Here is a 25,779-nt window from a genome sequence, read left to right as displayed (position 1 = left end):
ATGTGTTTGCATGTGTGTGGAGGAGGGGCAATAGGGATATGACCTGGGAGCAGCCTGAAACTGTTTCGGAACTCCTGGCTTACACGTTAAGATGGCAGTGTTAATTTACAATGTCCACATTGTATTTATTTTTTATTTTTCAGGTGGGGGTTATGAATGCTTTAATTATTATCTTAAATTGAAGATGGAGAGAGAGAGAGAGAGAGAGAGAGAGAGAACAATAACAAACACATAGCCTATCTGCTTTATAATCATCAAATTCTGTAAAGGTTAAGTCTGAGAAAAATCTAGGCCTAAATTCTCACAAAACCGGCTGATAGACACATGCAAAAACCTTACTCCCAAGTTTGCTTCCTATAAATCCCAATAATTTGAGCAAGGTAGCCATGTTAGTTTGTTGCAACTAAATGTAACAAAACTCACTTAAAAACTAATACAATTTATTCCATTATAATCTTTAATGAGTCAGAATTCAGTTCATAAAATGGCATGGAGCAGGCTTTCTCAACAGGGTCTATGTGAAACCCTGGGATTTCTTGATGGCCCTAGAAGGGTTTTACAGCTTCGGTGGGAATTAATTTAAAAAAAAATATCAGCACAGCGGATGCCTGCTCCAGCCCTGTTCCCAGGACAGAAAGAAGGAAAATAATTAAAAAAAAGAAGACAGGGAAGGATTAAGAAATAAAAAGCACAGAAAGCATAGACTAACAGAAACAGAGAAATGGACAACAGGTGAGCAATCATGAAAACAAATACCTGAGAAACTGGAGATGGAAAGAAAAAAGAAAGATAAAGAATTAATTACCAGAAATACTAAAGAGAAGAAAATGAGAAGAAAACATTTTTTAAAATAGAATTGTTTACCCAAAGAAAGAATGTAAGGAAAAGAGAGAAGGACAAATTAACCTGATCAACAAAATCTGAGCTTGCACCGTAAACATTTAACATCCCAAGCCACCCTAGGGAATTTGCAAAAAGAAGAGACAATTGTAGGGGAAATCAATATTAGGATTATAACCAATATTAGGATATTGATCATAATCAATATTAGGATCAGAGCCAGTTTGGTGTAGGAGTGTGGACTTCTAATCTGGCACGCTGGGTTCGATTCTGCCCTCCCCCACATGCAGCCAGCTGGGTGACCTTGGGCTCGCTACAGCACTGATAAAGCTGTTCTGACCAAGCAGTAATATCAAGGCTCTCTCAGCCTCATCCACCTCACAGGGTGTCTGTTGTGGAGAGGAAAGGGAAGGGGACTGTAAACCACTTTGAGACTCCTTTGGGTAGAGAAAAGCGGCATATAAGAACCAACTCTACAGGATTAATAGATCTAAAACAAAAATACTATTGCAAGAAATGTCGGACTCAGAAATAGATCTAATAAAAAGCAAATCTGGATGTGAAATTAATCCGAAAATGGTTAAATATTTAGGAGTATATCTGAGTAAAGATCCATCAGAGCTCATAACAAATAATTATGGGAAGTTATGGCAGGCAATCAAACAAGATTTAACAATTTGGTCCAAACTGAAGATCTCATGGTCTGCCCACATAGCTGCAATAAAGATGAACGTGTTACCCAAACTAAATTTTCTTTTTCAAACTCTACCCATAGCACTTGGTGATAGGCAATTGAATAGATGACAATCCGGACTGAATAAATTTATTTGGGCATATAAGAAACCTAGGATCGCTACTAGAGTGTTGCAAGATGCCAAAAAGAGAGGGGGATAGGCTGTTCCAAACTTAAACATACTGCGATGTTAGTTATGCTAGCAGATTGGATGATTAACCCAATGTTCGAAGATTTAGCGTTAGATAAGGCTGGATTGGGATCAAGTTTGCATGAAACTCTTAGGCCCTCTTCAAGTCAGAAAACAGAAAAGAAAAAGAAAATAAAGAACAGCCTATGGTTTGATGCTGCCTTGAAGATTTGGCTAAGATATAAGGGTAGATTATCGTCAACATGCTCCCTAATAAAATCACCAATTGAGGCTTATTTCATCACTCAACAGCAAACAAGGATATCCTGTCTGAAGTATATAGACATCTTAACTAACACAGGCAGACTAAAAGACCTTCAAACTCTGAATGAAGGAGGAATTCCATTGCAATGGATAGAATATAACCAACTGAAGTCGAGACTCAAAACGGAATTTGGAACTTAAAAGGGTGTTAAAATATCCCTAATGGAGTTTAAGCAAATCATTATACAGGAAAAACCCCACTTACAAAAACAAATTTATAAAATGCTCTTTGCAATATGAGACTGAAACAGAGTCTATTAAGAACTGCATGATTAAATGGATGATGAACCTTAAAACTAAAATCTCTTTAAAAGCTTGGGAAGGGATATGGAATAAGATACCAAAGCTAACTAGGAGTCAGGCTGTTAGGGAGAATTGGTATAAAATGTTTTATTGTTGGTACCTAACACCAAAAGCTTTATAGTAAGGATGTCCAATATGGGTAATAATAAACGTTGGAAGTGTCAGGAGAAGGTGGGATCATTCTTTTACATGTGGTGAAGGTGTCCTAGGGTGTATAAGTATTGGTCTAAGGTTCACTTGGAGCTAGAAAAGATGCTAAAAATTAAGTTTGTAATGAAACCTGAGTATTGGTTACTAAGTTTCTTTCTGGACACTCTGCCAGTACAGGAAAGAGTATTATTTTTTTATGCTACAACTGCGGCCAGAATACTGTTGGCTAAAAACTGGAAAGTGAAGACGATACCTGTCAGTTCTTGCCCCTCACTTTCTGTCATTAGGAGACAGCTGAAGATGATTTTATTTAGGACTGTATTTGGTTAAGTTTACTAGAACAGTGGTCCCCAACCTTTTTATCACTGGGGACCACTCAACGCCGGGGACCACTCAATGCCTTTTACTGAGGACCGGTGGGGGGGGTAGTTTACTCCTCTACTCTCAACCACTGCCCTAATGCTCTCTGATCGCTATGGTAATGTTTAAACATCCCTTCAAAATAAGATACAGACACGCCACAACAATGAACATAAGGAACATTTTATTTTCATGGAAATTTTAACTCATGACAATGACAAATCAATGGGAACCCTGAGCTTGTTTCTCTGCAACGAGATAGTCCCATCTGGGAGTGATGGGAGACAGTGACACCCGAAGTGTGTTGTAAAGGGCCAGGGGGATGAAGTAAAGGGCCGGGGGGGGGGGGGAAAGGCGTCCTTCGGGGCCCACCTCCAATTAGTCGAAGGACCACATATGGTCCGAGGCCCACAGGTTGGGGATCGCTATACTAGAAGACTTGAATTGTGATTTTAATTTTTTTGTTTTTTATGTGTTTTATAGGCTGCCTTAAGCTCTGTAAGGAAGAATGGTAGGTCATAAACGTTTTAAATAAACGTGACTTCTTCCTTTATGTAAAAGTCATGTTATACAAAAAAAACAGAAGTCCAATCCCAGTAAATAAACACTTCTCTGAGAATAGACTGTTGATCAAAAATTTTGGGATGGATCTTGCCTAGCATAGGAAGAGCTGTACTGGATGAAGAGAAACTTTCCCATGTTTCCCTTATCACTGCAGGCTTCTGTCCTGCCAAACTGTGTTTCCTGGTGGTAAGAGGACCTGCAGGAGCAAAATGTGTACTGAAGCAGGGATCTGCAGTGGGGAGACTCACCAAAAATCTCACACCACTTCAATGGGCAGAAGTTAGGATCCAAGTCTTTTTATTTAATAAAGTGACAAACACACCCACTAAAAAACTCAAAACATAAAAACTTATCCTACAATAAAGGGGAGGAAGGCAGGATAAGACTTGTTTGTTTTTCAGATTTCTATAGTTCAAACTCTATTGTACTGTTCACTGGATGTCCCATTCTATTGATTATACTTGATGTACACTATGTCATCCACTGTGAGTCACTACAAGAAGGTGGAACAACAACAACTACATTATCTAAAGAAAGAAAGAAAACTCTGAAGACTTTTTTATTACAATAAAAAGGAAGCTAATTTTGTTCTTCCCATTTTGGAGCAATAGTCAGCAAATTCTATATGGACATTGCAGCAGCTAAAAGTGAAAGCCAAAACTGTTATATCAGAGGGCTGCTCAATTATCTAATCCCTAGTTTAAAAAAAAAGACAGACCATTGTAAAATAATTGTTTCCCATTTATAATTTATTTATAATTTATGCCTATACCCCCAGAAGAGCTCTATGCTCCGCCACCTCCAACTGGCTACGGATCCCTGGCCCTAAAGAGGCACGTCTGGCCTCAACAAGGGCCAGAGCCTTCTCGGTCCTGGCCCCCACCTGGTGGAATGAGCTCCCCGAAGAGATCAGGGCCCTGCCGGAACTTCCACAGTTCCGCAGGGCCTGCAAAAAGGAGCTCTTCCACCAGGCATTTGGTGGGGCCGACTGAGCCATAACACCTACAGGTGCCCCCCAGACTGAAGGAACGAACCGACTGAGGGATTGTCAAGTTATTGTTGAAGTGCCATTCTAATTGTTCCAGTTTATATGTTGTTGTTATTGTTATATTGTTATATTGATTTTGATATTGATTTTGATAGTGTTCTATGTGAATGTTGAAAAATGTTTTATGTAAACCGCCCAGAGCCGTAGGGAAGGGAGGTATAAAAATAAAAATATAAATAAATAAATAAATATAAATTCTATACACAAAGCTGCTGAAAATGTAGAAGTTTTGCTGCACAATTTTAATACAGTTTTATCTACACGTCCCTTTCTTATACACATCCTATTGAAACTTTCACCTGCAGTTATATTTTATAAAAAATCCAAATCTTTTTCATCAATTTTACATTTAATGATTTCTAGGGATGCCAGATCCCCACTGCTGCTCTGAGGAAATCCCCCCCCTCCAATCCCCTCACCCAAAACTTATGGAGCCTCCTTTTGTGGTTCTACCTTCCACAGACACTGCAAACTATTGTTGCAACATTGTTGCACCCACTCTCCCCCCGCCCTTGAAATTTGTGAAAATGCTGTTTGTGTGCGGACAGCCACAAACAGAGGCTCCATAAGTTTTGGGTGGGGGGAAGTGGCGCAGTGGCAGTGGAAGGCATAGCTGCAAATGGAGGCTCTACAAGTTCTGGTTGGGTGGAGTTGACATGACAGCAGTGTGTAGCATTTGTGAGTAACACGGCCACAAACAGCAGCTACACAAGTTTCAGGTGGAGAGGACTGGACACAAGGAGTCTGATCTAGTTTTTGGGCAAAAGACTAATGCCATTTTTTTGTGACATCAGAACATTGGCCACATCCCCAAATCCCCCACCATATTCTCTAATCATTTCAAATTACAACATGAAGCAAACAAAGGACAGAATAGGGAGGACTTAATAGTTATAGGTACCCTTTTGACAGCTGTTTTAAATAACCCTCCTTCAGTATCCACAACAAACAAGATAAAATAACCAAGAAATAAATGAAACCAAGTTCTACACCAAGTCTCGAGCAAACCTATATACATAATATAAATTAATATACTTATTTTGCATAAGTATCTAATTCCAGGAAGTTATGATTGCTGAAAGTTTCAAATAAATAAATGGTGATAAATAAGAACAGCAAGATTATGAAAGCTGGACAACTTTTTCCACTGAATACGCAAGCTAACCTTTTCAGGTACTTTCTTCATGTTTTCAGCAAAATGTTCACAATTATCAGTACAAGAATCTTGATTCATTTTAAATCTAAGTTTTAAAATGGATGCATACCTTAGAAAGTGACAGGAAGCTTTCACTAGCAAGCACCTCTTGAGCATTTCTGTCCATAAACATGTAGCACATACAAGTCAATTTGGTAAGTGAGTAGAGGCTTGCAACATCATAGGTCATGCAAACATTCTGAATGTTAAGGATAGTGCAAAGATATTCAGAGGTGGAATCTTCTAATTCAGGGAATCCATATTTATGAGCCAAACTCAAGAAGTCTAAGAGGACCTCCTCCTTTTCATCTCTTAATGTGGCACGACCCGTGTAAATATATTTTAATAACATTGTAAAGGCTTCTGCAGTGGTGTCTTGGAGAGGAATTTCTGCTTCAGGTTGAGATTCACGCATTCCACCATACAGCAGTGCTCTGCACAGATGCAGAAAGAGAGAGAAATGAGGTTGAAAAGTATATATTCTAATAATAAATAATTATAAGAAACATAAACAAAACAAATCTAGCATAGCTTCAGAATTTCACATGAAAGAGGAATTTCTGCAGTTCAAAACCAATTTGCTGGCACTTGATTTGCGTACCTGCTAAAATACACGTGCATAATATACAGGTGTCTGACAGAATACAACCAGATGGTCAGACATATTACACAGCCAGTTACAAAATTAAACAGATTTTTTTTGATAACTAAAAGAGTACTTACATGCTGAAACATGATTGTGTAAAATAAAACCGTGGGACTGAATGGTGACCATCTTACAGGTGATTAGAAGAAAAAAGATGGAGCTAATTTTTCTCTAAGATATGAGATCCCCTTTTCTAACAGCAAACTCAATAGTCCCATGACTATCAATAGGTTAGTGAAATAAGCTACAATAGGCAAGATAAGGATTCTTCGTTAAAAGGCCCAAAGGGAGCTGAGCACTCGTTTATTTATAAGGTTTTCTTAGTTGCCACTCACCCAGTGAGTCATTTGGCGATTTACATTTGAAATCTTATTACAATACAAAACAAATCCTACTTTGATACATCATATAATTAACTACTAACTATAAAAGTCTACCCAGGCAAGAGGCAGGAGGCCTTGTGCATGCACACTGCCCGCCAGGAAACACAGATTACTAAAGGCAACTGAATTTCTACTGGGGGTAAAAATAAGAACACCAAACACCTTACAGCATCAAGGGGAAGGGGAAGAGAAAAAAGTTAGGATATATATGTCAGAATTCTGAGTCTCTCAAGAGTGGTGGGATACAAATCCAAAACTTTAAAAATTAATTAAATAAATAACTGCTTTGAAGCCAAAGAGTTTATGGGAGGAGTTCAGAGTTGTAGGAAAAGGACTTATCAAATCACATTTCCCAAGTACACTTCCAATACCCAGAGAGCAGAATCCCAACAACTTATAGTATCCTGAAATTAAAGTTTGAGAAGAATTAGAGTCAGATCATATGGGACCAAACCAAATTTCCTCCTACCCAATACTTTCAATACAGTATAGGGTGATAAGAAAAAAAAACGTACATACATGTAAACCATGTACTACTACTCATATTCATGTTTAGATGAACAACTCCTTGCTCAGCAGTCAATAGTACACAGCTATTTCATTACAGCACAGATTCTGAGATTCAGAGACAGGTAAGCAGGAAACTTACCTGTCTAATTTTACTCTATTACACTATGGGGAGTGGGGAATTTTCCAGCTACTTATAGCTCCATCTTGTTACATTTTAATAATCCACTTGCAACAATAGTTTACTTATCATATTAAACCTTGCTCAAATGATACCAAAAACCATTAACTGCCTTTAAAGTCATACATGCTGAGGTATATGAAAATAGAAAATAATGTGTTGTTCTTCTATGGTAAGTGAAATATGCTGTACAGTAATATTTTAGTGTAGGGATTCTCAATGAAGGGTCCATGGATCCCCAGGGATCTGCGGCACTTAACTTACTGTCTTAATGGACTCAGCCACAAACTAAGGAACTGGTCACTTCCATTGTTACTCCTCCAGAGCATGAATGAGTTCTCTTGTGGTTTCTATGCCTGGGAGAGGGCAGAGCCTGTATGTTTATTCCTGCCTTAACCCGCCTCCTGCCTCTCCCTTTCTTAATCCACTTCAAGACTGCTTGTTAACGCAGGTGGTGATATCACTTCCAGTGGCATGTAATGTATGGGGGTGAGGCAGGGAGGTGTGGCCAGCTGATATCACTTCCGGGGCTCCTCAGCCTGAAAAATTATTTCAGGGGATCCTCCATGGTCAAAAGGTTGGAAAAGGCTGCTTTAGTGTAATTAGCCCCTGTACAGTAAACTTATCCAAAATTTAACTACACGTGCCAAAAAGGAGCACAAAGTAAATGGCTTTCCTAAATGCTATAATCATTGGCAAAAGCAGTGGATGTGATACAGCTGGGTAATTTTACATTCTGGATAACAGCCTGGATAACATAGCCCTGCTTTAGGCAGTAATGTAGACTTCAGATATGTAACCAAATAAATATATAAAACATTAAAATGTGGCAGTTCAAGGTGGAGCGTGACAGCAAGAATTAACTTATAAAAAGAGTGGGGGAAAGACAGCCTCTATCAGCAATCTTCAAAACCAAGCACCTACCCTGAAAGAGCAAGAAGGATGCACCCAAATATAAGAATAGGTTTCAGCATACACCATGTTTATGAAGAAAATATTAAAAACAAGAATCCTCCCAACCTTGACATGAATATGTGGTTAGAATATTGAGAGTAAGGCCTATTATGCACGGCCGCTGAAACTGCGGCATGGAAAATGCAGAGGAGGAAGAAGTGAAGCAAACCGCTTATGCACGGGACGGAACGCATCGGCGGCCAAACCCAGAGTATCCGATTATGCACGCAGCTATTCCGGAGCCGCTTCTGGTTGCGTCCTGGTGCCAGGAAGCTCCACTTTCTTCCACATCTCACTAACGTGGCTTTTTCGGCGGCATATGTTGACTCTGCACCCGGTTGCTGCCTGCAGCATGCATAATTGGTGATTTTAGCTGCCGCCATTCCACCCCAAATGCGGACCTTCCACTCCGTGCATAATGGGCCTAACTGACTTAATTATATGGGGGAAGGAAAATGGGATGGGCAGGGATTTATGTATTTATTATATTTATATACCGCCCTCCCCTGCGGCTCAGGGTGGTTTAATCATGCAGAAGTCTGAATGAAAACAATTGGGGACAAAATTTCTAAGTAATTTAGCCAAAAAAACCCATGGGCCACTAATCTGTATTTCACAAAATCTAAAGTAAGTGTATAATGAAAATCAAATTATGACAGCGTTATACAGACATCTTCCAAAAGGAAACACTATGACTTAAGAGGAAGTGTTGACAACAGTGTTCCTTAGTAATGTTTTATTTCACCTCCCTAGCACAAAAACTAATGGAAAGTCTGAAATACTTCACCTGAAATACTGACACCTTGCTGCCAGAATCACTCTATGAGCAGGAAAACGTTTCTTTTCAACTATGAATGTAACATCGCTGTACTCCTCCCCATTCATCAGTACACCAACATGATCAGAGAGAATGTGAACATGGTCAATTTCCCCTACTGCTGTATAAGGACGGAGAGGGTGGCTGTTACTCATCTTGTAGGAGAAAAGTACACCCACCTGTAAGAATAAAGCAATAGGACATAAAAGAGATACACTTTTTTGAAATAGATTAAAATCTTAACAGATGCAAACGAAATCACATTATCATTCAATGAATGAGAGTATAAATGCTATTTGCTAAAAGAAAAAATTCCCAGCTTAATAGAAGCAGATGTCAGAAAAATATTGCCAACATAAACACTCCAAATAAACAAGCCCTTACAAAACAAATTAGAAGAAAGGAAATCATTAGGTAACAAGGTTTCGAGATAGCCAGCCAACTCACTAATTATAACGCCCTGTACAAGTTAAATTGATTCAGTAGCCAGGGCAGATCAATTAAGATCAATATAGCAGTGCTCAAATTAAATACTGAAATCCACACCAAGAGTTTTCATCTATAATTAGCTAGAATATGAGTATTTATGATCTATTCCCACAGGAGTCTGATTAACTCTCCAAAACTGAGATCACAGTGATTTTCAATCATTAATATAGGAAGCCTTTTCAAAGAATCGCGTTTTATATGGCAGAGATATTAATAAGTCCTTGAAAAGCTCTACAGGGAAAGTCTCTATGCCCAGTGCACTATCAGCCTGAAGAGGTTTTAACAGAAAAATAAACCTCCTGCTTTTTATTCACATAGCGTAAAAGATGTCCCAATGGGCAAAGTGGCATTTGCAAAACATATGCTTTAGCCATTTCACTGTTTGCAATACCCACATGGTGCATAATTTGAAACTATTTTTTGAGCTTCAATTCACACTTTGAGAAAGATAAAGCTCTGTGGATATATTTAAATAAAATATATACCTTAACATGAGAACTTTTTATCCAAGGAATCCCAAATCCTAGAACATCCCTTTGATTCTCTCTACATATCATTGCTGTATTTTCAAGTTGAAGTATACTTCAGAAAAAGAGCTTCTTCACTTAGATTACTTGAAAATGATACTGAAAAGCAACTTGAAGCTAATCTGAATTGCCACACACTCTCAGGCAAGAAATATCAAGCTACATAAATAGTGTGTCTAGCAGCAAGAATAAGATTTTACTTGTTCATGTGAGTAGGAGCCAAGTAAATACAGAGGCTTTATTAGCTCACTAAACGAGCAGGGTTTGAATTATATATCTTTGGACTTTATGAACAAGCAATCAGAACCCCGTCTTCAGATCCTACATGCATCTGAATAACAGGCTAAAGAGCATTCGGGTGGGTAGTCATCTTGGTCTGACTCCAGTAGTGCCTTTAAGACCAACAAAATTTTATTCAAGGTATAAGCTTTCGTGCGCATGCATACTTTCTCAGATGCAGTGAAATTGCAAACAGCAACAAGAGTAATTTAAAAGCCCACAAACAGCACATATAATCTCATAATCAGAAAATTATTTTCAAGTGACACAAAATGCAAAAATGAAGACCTTTTTAAATCAACAGTTTATCTTCTTGAATATTTCAAGACAAACCTATTTTTTAAAAAAACAGTGACGAAGCAGAAATCCTGAACATAAGAGCCACAACATGGTAGAGTGGATAGAAAGCCAGACATGGACTCAGAGTTCAGCTCTTCACTTATGACGGCTACTCTCTCTAATTTATCTCAAAAGAACATGTTGGTAATAAAACAGGACAGCCACACAAATGCTGCATAAAGCTACCTGAAGAAATAGGACGAGATAGAAGTCTCTTAAAAAAAAAAAGTCTTAGACATCTGTTCAGCTGCCCTACCAGAGACAAATCACAGACTCCAAGCTGTGTCATATCTATGAAGTACAGGAATGAACTAACCCTTTAAATTATTGGGAAGGTTTCTGGTGGGCTGTTATCCTGGAGAGCCACTAGTAGCAGGGGCATTCATTTTCTACCTACGTTACCGCAATGGTAGCTACTGGCGTAACCTCACCCAGTGGGCAAGCCTATACCTGTTGTCACTGTCACAAAGACCCAAATCCAAGCTGAGGAGTCGCTGGGGCTCCACCAGGACCTTGGAGGCTGCTTGGATCAGCTTGCTCCAAGGCTGTTTTTAATTCCCAATTAATTCATAAGAAACTAGTGTATACAGAGGCAAGCTGACAAGGCTTCTTGAAAGCCTTGTCTTGAAAGGCTTCTTGAAAGTCTCGCTTGTCTCTTTAATATTTACTGCCTGGTATGTGAGGTATCTGGTGGTCTGCAATTGACCCCAGGCTGATAGTTGCTCTATTATCTTTCAGGGCCATGTTGCTGTCCTGGATGGCTAAAACCTACAAAATTTGGATTGCAAGTGGGGGTTTCTGATTAGTCCTATTTAGCTGCCTAACTGTATGGGCCCAAGAAGTTAAAAGTGTGGGCCTGGGTACAGAGAAGAGAGGTTTGCTTGGATTTTGATATAATTAACACCTAAGGTTTGTGCAGGAAAGGATTCTAGGAATTTATTTCATGCATAAAAACTGAAGTTAGAATCATCTCACTTAAGTGTGCATAGAGCTAGCTTTTATTGTTTTGTGTGTGTTGCATGCTTTGTTGATTCTATGCAATATTGAATAAAATTGCTTCTTACCCCTTTTTCCAATTCCCTACAATAAAATTGTAAAAAATCTTAATTAAAGTCTGGTCAACCAGGGCCATGCCTAGTGGAACGCTCTGCTGAATGAGATCATGGACCTGTGGGACCTTCCAACAATTTGCAGTTTGCAGAATTCTGCGCCTGCGTGGTTGCGCCCGCTGTCACGCCGCTGCCGGCACCGCCCTCCCCCCCCCCGCGGCGCGGCGCTGGCTGCGCCCGGATGGAATGGCCGCTTCGGCGGCCGAATCGCACAACCCTAGTTACAGCTGAGGCCAGGAAGTAACATCCAAAGTCTGGCTTCCCTTCTTATAGTGACCAACCTCAAAGTTAACTTCTACCACCAACAATATGGATGCACTTTATGTGTCCCTCTCTCAAAAAAGAAACAGCCAGCTTGTTTGAAATTTTGAGATTTGCTTTTAATATTAGTCATTTTAAGACAGATGATTGTATTAATTTTATGTAATTGATACTGTTGTGAGCTGCCCTGAGCCTTCTTGTGAGCCACCCAGAAACTGACACATGTGCAAAGTAAAAAATAAAATATTTGCCACTGCCCTTAGGGACTCAGAGGCCTAGCAGGCCTTTTCCTTGACATGATGGTAGCTTAAAGGAATCAAGGGTATGCGTGCAAATAAAAAAGGCTTTAAAAACAAAACAACATAGCTCAGTTACTGCAACAGGGTTATTATTTTGGCAAGATAGGATGAGCCAAACAGGACTAAACAACAGGTCAGATATTTTTAGCAGTGTTACGATGTGATTGGTTTGTGAATGAGCATCATGGGAGAAGCAAAATATTGCAAATGGAGAGCCAGGCATTCAGCAGATGTCTCCAGTTAGTCAGAGGCACAAGGAGAAAAAAGAGGAATCTTGGATTTACAGGATGTGTCAGGCATCTCCAACTTCTAGCAACCCTTAAAGAGACTACTGCACTAAATTCAAAGAATGTATACTGTTCATCTGGATCATAGGATCATAGAGCTGGAAGGGACCTTCAAGATCATCTACTCCAACCCTTGCAGTATGCAGGAAACTTCACAGCTGCCTGCCCATCCACAGTGACTCCATTCCATGTCTAGATGATCCCTCCTCCAACCAGACTCCCTGGCCAATCTAGTCTGGAGGAAATTCACCTTCTGACCCAAACGTGACAATCAGCATTTACTTGGGCAAGCAAGAAAGAGCCACAACCCTTCACAATCTGCCTAAGTTCACAGAATCAACATTTCTGTCAGATGACTATCTAGAGTTTGTTTAAAAACTTCCAGAGGAGAACTAGCCACCTCCCGAGGAAGCCTGTTCCACTGAGGAACTGCTCTGTCAGGAACTTCTTCTGGATGTTTAGCCAAAAATTCTTCTGAATTACTTTCAACCCACTCATTCTAGTTCAAACCCATGGGGCAACAGAAAACAACAATGCCCAATCATCTATATGAGACAGCCTTTCAAGGGCTTGAAGATGGTTATCATTTCATCTCTTGGTTGTCTTCTCACCAGGCTAAACAGGCCAATCTCCCTCAACCTTTCCTCATATGACTTGGTCTCCAAACACCTCACCATCTTCATCGGCCTCCTCTAGACACACTCCAGTTTGTCTACAGCCTTCTTCAATTCTGGTGCACATAACTGAGCATAGTACTCTAAGACCATTTACGCACTGGAGGTTTCATGCCAGGCTGCAAGCTGGAGTTTTAACCCTGGCAGGTTGCCCCACCTCTTCCTGCACCCACACAGTGGAGCATTTGGCCCAGTGGGCCTAATCCACTCCCAATTTCTGCTCATGCTCGGGAGCTGGGGCAGTGAAGTTCCCAGTGCATGAACGGTCTAAGTGAGGACTAACCAGAGCAAAGCGGAACCATCACCTCGCGCGATCTGGACACTATACTTCTTTTGATACAGCCCAAAATCCCATTTGCCTTTGTAGCCACTGAACCACGCTGCTGATTCATGTTTAGTATTTGGTCTACTCATTCTTGCACATACTACTGCCAAGACAAGTCTCCCCCATCCTATAATGATGCATTTTATTTTTCCCACCTAAATGCAGTACTGTACATTTCTCATCTAGTCATCTAGTCCAACACCCCCCCCACCCACTACAGAATGCAGGAAATTCACAACTACCTGTCCGCCCACATTTACCTGAATTCCATGCCCAGATGACGCCCCCCCTGCTGTGTTTGCTACCACTCCCAGTTTAGTACCATCTGCAGATTTAATAAGCACCTCCTCTAATTTATCCAATCCAAATAATGTATAAAGTATGTTGAAAACCACAAGGCCCTGAGGCACTCCACTTGTTACTCCTCTCCAAGAGGATGAGTTCTGTTCTTCTCAGGACTGTCCTAACATACCTCCATCAATGAACCCAGGGTTGCAGCATTCTGTGCCCAAAGAGGACCAAATAGTCCATGTTAGCAGTTTAAAGCTATCCAGAAAAAGGAGAGTGTAAGTTCTGCCTATGGCCTATTATGCACGGCCGCTGAAACGGTGGCATGGAGAACGAGGAGGAGGAAGAAGCGAAGCAAACCGATTATGCACGGGACAGAACACAACGGCAGCAAAACCCAGAGTATCCGATTATGCACAGGGCTACTCCGGAGCCGCTTCTGGTTGCGCCCAGGTCCCAGAAAGCTCCACATTCTTCTGCATCTCGCTAATCAGGCTTTTTCGGCGGCATAAGTTGACTCTGCACCCGGTTGCCACCTGCAGCGTGCATAATTGGTGATTTTAGCCGCCGCCATTCCACCCCGAATGCAGACTTTCCACTCCGTGCATAATGGGCCTATGACAGCCAATTTGAAGAAGAAAGCTCATGCTTCAGATCCCGGCAACGGGAGGGGGGCTGAGGGCCGTGTCATCTCTTCTTGTTGACAAAGGATCCTGATGAACACAAGTTTCTGTCATCAAAAAGCATTAAAATACCTGTTTGAGTTGATTCTACTATTTGTCTTACTATCATCAAAGTCTGTGTTCCTATTTGGGATGTTCCTGTTTTTTTGAAATGGGACTATCGAGAATGAATTATCCGCTGGAGGAATTATTGTTTGGAGGGAGTTCTGCATTTATCACCTGTTTCTGTGGACTGCTTTGTAACTGTTTATATCTGCTGCTATATGAATTGTAATCTACCACTGGGAGGCCAAGCACCTGCCTCACTGGCTCTTACCACTTTCCTCCCCTGCACATAATTGGGAAGCCGATGGGAGGCTAAACGCGCAACTCACACTGACCCCACTGCTCTACCCCTCTCCTGCACTCCTAAACACCAGGATAGCTGGGGGGAGGGGCAGGGCAGAATTCTCAGTCCATTTTTAAAACAGGCTTCCCTACCAGTATTTTATAATGCCTCCCCTCAAAAACCAAGTTTTGTATTTGCATCCATTTGGTTTTAGTATTTGATCAATGATGAGCACAATATTGTACATGTCTGGTACATGAAATAACAGTGCTGATCCCGGTGAAGCCAAGAGATGAATGGTATAAATGAATTTTTTTCAGCATCTCTCCAGGCAGAACACTACAAACAACTAATAAATCAAACTGATACATCCTCTAGCATAGCCTTAAGCAATGGGTGAACACACATGACACAAGGCTACACAGACAGTACTCCTAAGTCAACAGAATGACTCACATTGTATTACTTTTGACCTTCAAGATAGCTGCATACTCTGGTGACCAGATTTTAGCATTGGCAAAGCGGGACACCACTGACCGGGGGGGGGGCTTTCTTGTTTAAAAATTTGGTCTATATGGAGCAACAAAAAGCTTCATAGAACGCATATAATGCAATAATAGTATTGTAATATATGTTTTTTAATTTCAACATAAGTACAATTTGCCAGGTACCCCCAGATGTCCCTCCAAAAGTGGGACAATCTGGTCACCTTAGTAACTATGAATTCTCAAGTGGTTTCAAGAATTCATGAGTCCATAATTCAGGGCACAAATATAGTACATTTGCTTACAACAGGCTTTCTCAACCAGGTTTTTCTGAAACTCTGGGGTTTTTTGAGGGCTCTGGAAGGATTTCCAGAATAGGTGGGAGTTAATGAATTTTTAATATATTTTAAAAATTTGTTAAACATTTATCAGGTCATATGACCATATACAGTCATGTTGACCTGCCCTCCCCCCCATCCCAAATTGGCCAATGATGGGCCTGGAGAGTGTTAGGAGGGGAAGGTCCCCAGGTGTGTGTGTATACAGCTCTGCTTCCCAAACATATTCGGCATGATAGGCACCACTTCTGGGGTTACTCAGACCCCAAAGAATGTTTCAAGGGTTTTTCAACAGTAAAATAGTTGAGAAAGGCTGGCTTACAAAGTATCACAGTATTTTAAATATGTATCTAGCAACAACTTGTTGCATACAATTTTTTTTTAAAACAGCAATATATAAAAGCTAATTATTAGAAATTAGGATTTCCCCTCATTTGGCAAATGATTTGCTGACTTACCACCACACAATATTCTGAAATTGCCATTTGTATTTAATCACAACAATTGCCTACAAATCATCTCTTTTCACCAAGAATAAAACATGCCATTTCTGCATGGCTTGTTCTTCCAGCCAATTACACAAGAAAAATGAAGCTATGTATTCATTTCCCAGCAAGCACAGTTTATATCATGGCTAGAACAGAAAGCTGTTAGTACAGTATATTTCCTACATTGTCACTTTCTTTAATATGCACAGTGGATGTAATTCACAATAAATTATTTTCTGGAAAACTATGACTGCAAAGCATCACAAAACAAAATGCCCAACTGAATATAAAAAGTCAAAGCCATTCTCCTTTTCATTCAAAAACCTGGCCTGTTTGGAAAAACAGGAAGTAGGATTCAGGTGTGATAGTACACACTATGTTTTTAGATGATGAGATACTGCAAGTTCAGAGTTGAGGCAGTATTCTCAATGAGAAGTGCAATAGATTAGATACAATCTAAGATGATGGTGGCAAGTTAAGAGCATCTCAGCAGCACTCATTTACATCTTGGATTTGTCTTGAATTTACACCTTATAGGCAAACCTATACCATCTGTCTTTTATTTCTGGTTACTATTCTTGATTGCCCATGGATTTTACCATCGAATGAACGGTTTCCATCCACCCCCACTTGATGTTGAAAAGAAAAGAGAAAAGGAGGAAGAAGGAGTGACCATTCTTTACTCACCAAAAAGGGTTCTTCTCCTCTGAGGACAGGAGGTCAATTTGATTGGGTGATTCTCACCACTCCCTCAGGGAGGCAGGACTAAAATCCTTCTTCTTCCTGCCTCTTTGGTAGGTGTCACCCATCCTTCAGTTCTGGTAGTCCAAGGGCTTCAATCTGAGCTATAATTGTAATCAACTAGTAAAAAAAGATAAGTACATAGTGACCAACACTTAACCGGTAACTCCCCTAGACAGGAGTAACAAATATACATATACCAGTATATACAAACTGGTATATACAAACTGGTATATACATATACCAGTTTGGCAAGGCCGTATATTGTTGCCTTGCCTATTTAACTTGTATGCGGAGCACAGCATGAGAAAGGCGGCTTTAGATGAGTCACAAATTGGGATCAAGAATGCAGGGAGAAAATCAACAACCTCAGATATGCAGATGATACCATTCTAATGGCAAAAAGCAAAGAGGATCTAAATAAACTTTTGATTCAGGTGAAGGAGGAGAGTGCAAAACTTGGCTTGAAATGCAACATCAAGAAAACAAAGATCATGGCATCCGGCCCTCTCAATTCCTGGCAAATAGATGGGGAAGAAATGGAGGTAGTGAAAAGCCTGGAGGATCATTGTCCATGGGGAAAGCCTGGAGGATCATTTTCCATGGAGTTGTGATGGGTCAGACACGACTTCGCACCTACCAAGAACAAAATAGTATACAGTAGGCTAAATAATTTCATAATGTTGATGTACTGGAAGAGGCAAGATATCCTCCTGTTCTCAGAGGAGGACCCTTTTCAGTGAGTAACTAATGATTATTCACCCTTTGATTTAGGATAACATCTTGACTGGGAGCTACCAGAGCAGTGTGCTGTGTATATATATGATACTACTCTGCGGATAGTATTTAAAAAAAAGTACACGGACTGCTCTTGTAATGTTTGATGAGGGCAGAATCCAAGGACCATGTGGCCTTTTTGACAACCCTCAACCTCTCTGTATGCCTTTCCCTGCTGAGTTAGTCACTGCATTACTAAAGGAGTGGAGCCATAATGTCCAAATAATTGCTAATTCTTGAGCTATTTAAGCCTTAGTGATGTGCTCATTTTTAAGCATGTGCTAATGCCAACTTAGACATTAGATCCCAGTAAGGAAGAAAATGTAGCCCAAATACAGCGGGCACTAGCGGGCAGGTGGCTGGGTGCAGGAGGGGCCCCCCGGCCCCCTTCCCCCCCAGCCCCCCCCGGGCTGGTCTGTTTCAGAGAAAAGAAAGAACTAATACATGTTGCTGTTACATCTAACAGCAGCATTTAACATGGGTTAATTAACCCAGCGTGATGGGTTATTACCCCAAAACCTAACTGACACAGGGTTCAATGCACAGCCCTTCAATGGCTGCTGTCTTTCCAAAGACAGGGACAGAAGGTGACACTAGGAGAGAGAATCTCCCAGCAGCATACCATGTGGGTTTCTGCAGGGAGTGAATCTCTCCCCAATGTTAATTAACATTTCCATGTGTGCCCCTCACCCAGGTGATCTGGAGTTTTGGGCTGGGGTATCAGCAATATGCTGATGACACCCAGCTATATCGGTTGATGAGAGGTCATCTGTCTACCCCCCAGATGTTTGGAGGCTGTAGCGGACTGGCTTAAGTGGAATCAGTTGAAGTTAAATCCAGATAAGATGCAAGTCCTCTGGCTGGGTCATCATGCCCCAGCTAGGCCACTACAATTCTCAGGTCTTGACAGAGTCCAAACAACTTTGCCAACCATCAAGAGTCTGGGCATGACACTGGATGTTGGAGGCCCAGATCACAAATACTACCTCAACAAAGAAATAAGCTGCTGTCGGGCAGTCACATATACTTTAAGGCGGTGGTCCCCAACCCCCGGTCCAGCAACCGGTACCGGGCCGCAGCTCCTCCTCGTCTTCCTCCCCGCTGCTGCCTTGGGGGCTGCCCTGTCACTCTGCCGCCAGCTCACCTTTGGTGCTCTCCGGCGGCCACTATGGCTGGGGCTCTCCTTTGGTGTTGCATTGCGCAGCTGCTGCTGGCAGCGCCCCCCCCCCCAGAGGCCAGTGGGAAGTCAGGGGTGCCAGTGGGAAAGCAAGTGGAGCAGGGCTCACGCGGTGGCAACATCCCTGGGCAAAAGACTACCCCCCCCCGGGCCTCAGTAAAATTGTCAAGCATTGACTGGTCCCCAGTGATAAAAAGGTTGGGGACCATTGCTTTAAGGTATTTCAAAATCAACGTAAAAAAAGAGTCAAAACGAGCCCCAGTATTGCTCGCTTTTGAGATAATTCTTCTTCAGTGGCTCTGTATGAAAAGGTTACTCTAATGGGAAGCTGAAATTATTTTCAATATGTATACCTTAACACCATTTGGTTTGAACAGTGCTTTTGGAGGTACCTTGTTTTTTATAAAAATAAATTTTGGTGAACAGGAACATTACACATAGCTCCTTTTCGCTAGACTAATTGGATACTTTAATGGGGGCCACCTGTCATTTAGCTGTATTAGTATTTAAATGATTAAGTAGGTACCATTGATTGGGTCCTATTAACAGAATTTAGGATCCCCTCATGACAGCGAGTTACAGTGTGACCTGTATGGGCAAATTGATACTATTAGATAAGTTTCTAGGCATATGAGATTAATAATATATTTAAATAATTAAATAATTTGTTTAAAATACCATGGGATTTATTCAGAAGTACTAAACATTTAAGTATTGTGAATTTATAGACTTTGTAAATGAGTGCTGAAATTCTTCACAAAGATACAAAAGAAAAAATTGAAAAAAATTACATACGCATGCTACATTTATTAATGGTGTATTATATTATTAATATTTTGTACAGTATTGTAATAGAAAAATTGATTGTATTTGTACAGTCACTGATGAAGAATTATCTCGAATGTGAGCAATACCAGGGCTCATTTTGACTCTTTTTTATTTATTTATATTTATTTTATTTATAATTTAATTTATATCCCGCCCCCCTTGACTAAGTCATTTCAAAGCAGCTTACAATGTTAAAAACAATATACCCCATAAAATTAATAAAACATTAAAATCTACAATTACATACAACAATATTTAACAACATAAATCCCCAGGTGGTGGTAAAAAACAGCGATTATCCTCTACTCCGGTGAGCTGTTATAATCATCCAGTGATTCTATTTGATCTAAAATTCAGTCTGGCTCAGATCTCCCGTTCCAGATGCACAGCATCCAATGTTGGGCAAGACTCCAGTTCATAAGTCCAGGTACTCCCCCAGCCTCAACCAAATGCCTGGTGGAAGAGCTCCATCTTACAAGCCCTGCAGAACCTTGATAGCTCCATCAGGGCCCTTAGTTCTTTTGGGAACTTGTTCCACCAGGTTGGGACCAGGGCCTTTTTGGCCCTATTCGTCAGGCAAATATCCCCGGGGCACAAGACCCGCAGAATGAAGAGCCCTGACTGGGGGGGGGGGCATAAGCAGATAAGTGGTCCCTGAGATAGGCAGGAGCCAAGCCTGCCTGTCTTTTTTTTCTTTGATTTTGAAATACATTAAAGCGTATGTAACTGCCCGACGGCAGCTTATTTCTTCATTGAGTCTCTATAGTTGGTGGGCTTTCTGTTTTCACAAATACTACCTGCCTGGCCTTTTACCATCCTTACCAGGTGCAACAGCTAGTACCCTGTTGGAGCCTGACATAGCCACAGTGATCCATGCATTGTTCACCTCCAGACTGGATTATTGTAACTAACTGTAACTAGCAGGGCTACCCTTGAAGCTGATCCAGAAACTTCAGCTGGTCCAGAAAACCACTGCATGGGTCATTGCTGGGACTCTAGAAGGCCCACATACACTCTGTGGTCACCCAGCTGCACTGGATCCAGACTGGAGACTTAATCAGTTTCAAGGTTTTGGTTCTCATATTTAAAGCCCTAAACTGTCTGAGGCCCTCCTATCTTCCATTATGCTCCCTAAAGTGCATTATGGCCTAATGACCAAAATCTGCTTAGGATCTCTGACACCAAAGAGAACAAATTGACATCAACTGGAGCCAGGGCATTTTCAGCCCTGACTCCAGCCTGATTGAACACTCATCCAAACGAGACCAGAGCCTTGCAGGATCTTATACAGTTCTGCAGGGTTTGCAAGACAGAACTGTTCTTCCAGGCCTATAGTTGAGGCCTAATAACTAACATATGATCTCACAGACCTCCGCATCTGCATCTACCATCTATCAAACTATACTCCTTAGAGAGGGCTATCCCCCGCACTCCCATGATAGGAATTTTATGAGCACTATTATAGTTTATTTTGCAAATGTTAGTCTAAATTAATTTTACACTGCATTCTAGAATTTTATGATTTTAATTATGTTGTGATCTGCCCTGAGTCTGATGAGAAAGGGCAGATTAAAAGTTTAAATAATAATAATTATAAAAATACTGACAACTTTCCCAAAGCAATAAAGCACAACACTTTATTGCAGGTACAGATACAAGGCTGTGTAGAGAGTAAAAAACTACTATGGCACAAACTCATTAGATCCTTATTGGACCTTAGGCAATATAGAATAGCATTCAGTAAGATGGGGCAGAGATGCCAAGTCTCAGACTGCAGTGAAATGACAATGAGAGGAGATTCAGAAAGGAGATATTTACACGCTGCTCTTTTTTGGTCCCAAACCAATTCAAAGAACATAAAGCAAAAGTGAGAACCAACCTCTCTCATAATTTCTCCTGCCTGACCATGCCATTTATGCACATTTCTGTGTCTTCTGCATTAACCAGCCCTCCTTGCATTCTATCAGTACAAGAGAAAACCTCAGTGACTTGGAGCAGTGCCAACATTTGATGAAGTGCCAATAAAGTTTCAAATAGGAGGGAGCATTGCTGCTTTTCAGAAGCACTTTGAGATGTATTAAAACTCTCTTTTGGTGCTTTAAGAGCCATGAGCTGAATGACTGGGATGTGAGTACATGCCATTACAGTCTATCATTCTGTATGATTGTATGTGCGTAAGTGAGAAGTCTTTAAATCTGATCTGTTCCAATTTTATTCATTCCAAGCACTGTATAGTTGAGTAGCACCATACTCCCTTCCTTTAACTTAATGGCTTATATTTTTAACAGCACTGAGATGTTCAGGAGAGGCAAGAGCCAGCTGGGTGTAGTGTTTAGGAGTGCAGACTTCTAATCTTGTGGTAAGCTGGTTTGATTCCTCGCTCCTCCCCCACATGCAGCCAGCTGGGTGACCTTAGGCTTACCACAGCCCTGATAAAGCAGTTCTGACCAAGCAGTAGTATCAGTTCTCTGTCAGCCTCACACACCTCACAGGGGAGAGGAAAAGGAAGGCACTTGTAAGTCGCTTAGAGCAGTGGTCCCCAACCTTTATTAGGCTGGGGACCGGCAGGGCATCGGGCCGCGCCCGCAGGGCCCGCGGCCACGCCCACGCTTCGGGCCGCGCTCCCGCGGGCCGCGCCCGGCCGCGCCCACGGGCCGCACCCGCGGATCGGGCCGCGCCCGCGAGCCGCGCCCGCGAGCCGCGCCCGGCCGCGCCCGTGGGCCGCACCCGTGGATCTTGCCGCGCCCGTGGGCCGTACCCGCGGATCGGGCCGCGCCCGCGAGCCGCGCCCGGCCGCGCCCGTTGATCGGGCCGCACCCGCGGGCCGCGCGGGCGCGGCCGGCCCTCCCCGCAGTAAGTAGCTTCCCGGGTTTTTTACTGCGGGGGTTTTTTACTGCGGGGGGGCGGGGAGAGGGAGCCGCGGCCCGGCGCCTTGGCCTTTGCGGCCCGGCGCCGGGCCGCGGCCCGCAGGTTGGGGACCACTGGCTTAGAGAATCATGGTAGAGAAAAATGGCATATAAGAACCAACTCTTTTTCTTCTTCAAGGGAAAATACAATACTTAATTAAAAGCTTTTGTTTCTTGTTCATCTAGGTTCAGAATTGTCCTGTCCTGTTTAATACAGTAGAAAACTCCAATAGCACCTTAAGAAGTGAGTCACTGCTCACTTCTTCAGATACAGTTTATGTAGGTCCTGCAGGTTGCTGGCAAACAAAGCTTTTCTTCTACCTTTCACAGAATCCCTGTGTACATGGAAGCATTCTTGGTTAGTCTGTTAAACACAACAATAAGCAGCTTTTAGTTTATAAAAGGGATCAGCAACCTTTTTCCTGTTAAAGGGACAAAATATGTGAGAGCCAGCATGGAATAGTGGTTAAGAGCAGCAGCTTCTAATCTGGTGAGCTGGGTTTGATTCCCCACTCTTCCACAGGAAGCCAGCTGGGTGACCCTGGGCTTGTCACAGCCCTGATAGTGCTGCTCTCACAGAGCAGTCTCTCTCAGAGTTCTCTCAGCCTTACCTACCTCACAGGGTGTCTGTAGGGGGGAGAGGAAGGGAAGGTGATTATAAGCCACTTTGAGACTCTTTCAGGCAGTAAAAAGCATGTTATAAAAACCAACTCTTCTTCAAAATTCAGAGCACCGGAGTGTCGCAATCCTATGACGTGATCAGCAAATGCCAACCGGCTCGTGCTCCCTGGCCTCAAAGAAGTGTATTTGATCTCAACCAGAGTCAGGCCTTTTTGGTGGAATGAACAGCCAGCAGAGCTCTGTGCCCTTTCAGAGTTGTCAAATGGTGCAAAATGCTCTTCTGCTGGGTATATGGTTGAGGCAAACAAACACATAGTAAGATTGAGAAAGATGTATTTACTGTATGGAAGCATAGTAGAAATAATAAGGGGTCCAACAAGTAGCAGGTATTGCAAGCAAAAACCTTCATTCAAAGTTTCAATCACTTGTTTGTCTGGATTTTTCTTGTCAGGCCTGATCTGGATGCCCTAAAGGAGCTCTAAGCTCCTTGGCATTGTTCCCACACCAGAACCCTTCTATCAAGACAATTACCCATAATGCTTTTTCTGGGACTTGGTATACAAGTAAATATTTTTACAGAATCTTTGCTAGCATTTATTTGTATTACAATATAATGATTTACATCTAACTTTACCTGAAAAAATATTCCATTGATTTTACATAATTAAAGGGCGTCAATTTATTAATAATTAAAGGACAGCAATCCAAATATTAAAAGCAGGCCTTCCCACCCACCCAGATGACTTGCCCCTACCTGACACAGCAGTAGTTACTATGACACTCACCCCAGTGACTTGCCATGACAGAAGTCAGCTGAGCCCAGGGCTGTTGTGCAAGTTGCCACTGCACAGCTCTGATGAGGCAACTTGCTACCAAGCATCTTCCACAACTTTGCCAAGTCCATTGGTAGTTGCCATGCAAGATGCCCAGGTGACTGACTACCTCTTAACTTGCACAGGTGGGACTGGCAGCAAGAACCACAAAAGCAGGAACTCACTATCCAACAACCTGGGCCAGCCAACCAGGCCCAGCAAGTGACCACCACACACTTATCAATGCAGGCTGGTAACTGACTTTCATAACAATAAATTTATCTTTTAAGATGCCTGTAGACGTCTGTTTTATTACACAGACTGGCAGAACTTCACCTGGTGACCATAATGGCCAATCTGGCCCAAGGGGGGGGAGGGGGATGAGTGAAAAAAGGTAAAAAGGTTAAGGTGGGGAGAAAGTGTGGGTCAAAGTAGCAGCTGGAAGTTTAATTAAGAACAAAGCCCCAAAGCAGCCTCTCCCGAAGAGGCAAGGGCTTCAAAGGAGCAAGGGAATCCCGCAGCTTTGTTTTTGCCTTGTGGACTGAATTTGGGCATTCCGGGCCATCAGCTGGCTCCAGAAGGACATCAGCGTCGGCTCCACACGCCGCAAGGCCAGAGGGCCGTTAGTTCAAGCTGGTGCTCCGGGCAGCCGAGAAAAGGCGCAGGTCCTCCCGTCCCCCCCTCTAATAAAGTGGCTCAGGCACACGTGACCATTAAGTGACTGACAAACAGACCCCCCCACCCCCCCGAATCCTCACAGGCGAAAGAGAGGGCCGGGGGAAAGCAGCGACCCCTCCCAAGTTCCCCAATGAGCGCGCGCCCACGGAGCCACCTCTCCCCCGCGCCCTCCGCCAGACTTACCGGCTGGAGCGCTCTCCCGCGACCCCTCAACCACCCCGCCGGCTGTCGCGTTCGTGCGTCGCCCTGCGTGATGACGTCACCTAGCAACGGCGTTCTCCGCCGCTCTGCGCGCTGACGCACTTCGTTACGGGAGGACCGGACGGAGGGGCAGTGGGAGGCAGAACGCGAAGGACCCCCAAGCTGAATGTGCTCGGTCCATCGGCGGACTACCGGGCCCCGCAAGAGGGGCTCCTTCCCTCGCACACGCCGGGAGGGCAATGAGAGCCGTCCAGGCACGAGGTCCTGCCACGCCTGCCCCTCAGCACTGGCCCCGGCGCAGCCGGAGAGGAGGAGCAAAGCGACGCCCGCCTAACCTCTGCTGTTCCCTGCCGGCCTCGGCTCCCTGCCTCGTCAGGCGCACAAAGCCGTCCGGGTAAAGGCTCTCGCCGTCGTTTTACACACGTGCCACGTTTGCGACCATCTGGACTAGGTGTCCAGACTTGATCACAACAAAGCTATGGCACGAGACAAATCAGTATGATATACGGTGCTCTTGAAGCGTAAATATGAATTTTCACCGGGATGATATAGTTAATATACTGATAGAGCCTGCTCAGACAAAACCTCCCCGCTCCTTAAATTCAAACTCCCCTCCACAGGGAACATGAGAGCAATGGGGAGTACCATTTCCAAAAACATAGGGGGGGGGGAACAAGAAGACTCCCAATCCTTTAGCCAGTGGT

General features: G+C 42.6%; 1 protein-coding gene across 4 annotated transcripts in view; it reads right to left on the bottom strand.

Annotated features, from left to right (window-relative positions):
* Nucleotides 1-25,289, bottom strand: part of BTBD9 (BTB domain containing 9) — a 256,023-nt gene extending 230,734 nt beyond the window's left edge. For 2 of the 4 annotated variants that reach the window (XR_013231825.1, XM_077342088.1), the window contains exons 1-4: nt 25,058-25,287; nt 17,022-17,195; nt 9,106-9,314; nt 5,718-6,081 (exon numbers count right to left, since the gene is read on the bottom strand). Coding sequence is in view for 3 of the 4 variants with exons in the window: in XM_077342088.1 (XP_077198203.1) it covers nt 5,718-6,081; nt 9,106-9,290 (549 nt within the window). In the remaining variant the exon portion in view is untranslated. Of the gene's footprint in view, nt 1-5,717; nt 6,082-9,105; nt 9,315-17,021; nt 17,196-24,169; nt 24,826-25,057 lie in introns of those variants that run through there. The other 2 variants (XM_077342099.1, XM_077342112.1) reach the window with 2 other exon arrangements.
* Nucleotides 25,290-25,779: the final 490 nt, after the last annotated feature.

The sequence above is a fragment of the Paroedura picta genome, chromosome 1 (genome assembly GCF_049243985.1).
Source record: "Paroedura picta isolate Pp20150507F chromosome 1, Ppicta_v3.0, whole genome shotgun sequence".
In the NCBI taxonomy this organism is placed as follows: domain Eukaryota; kingdom Metazoa; phylum Chordata; class Lepidosauria; order Squamata; family Gekkonidae; genus Paroedura; species Paroedura picta.
Note: the sequence above shows the minus strand (reverse complement) of the source record. Positions and strands in the feature narration are given on the sequence as shown.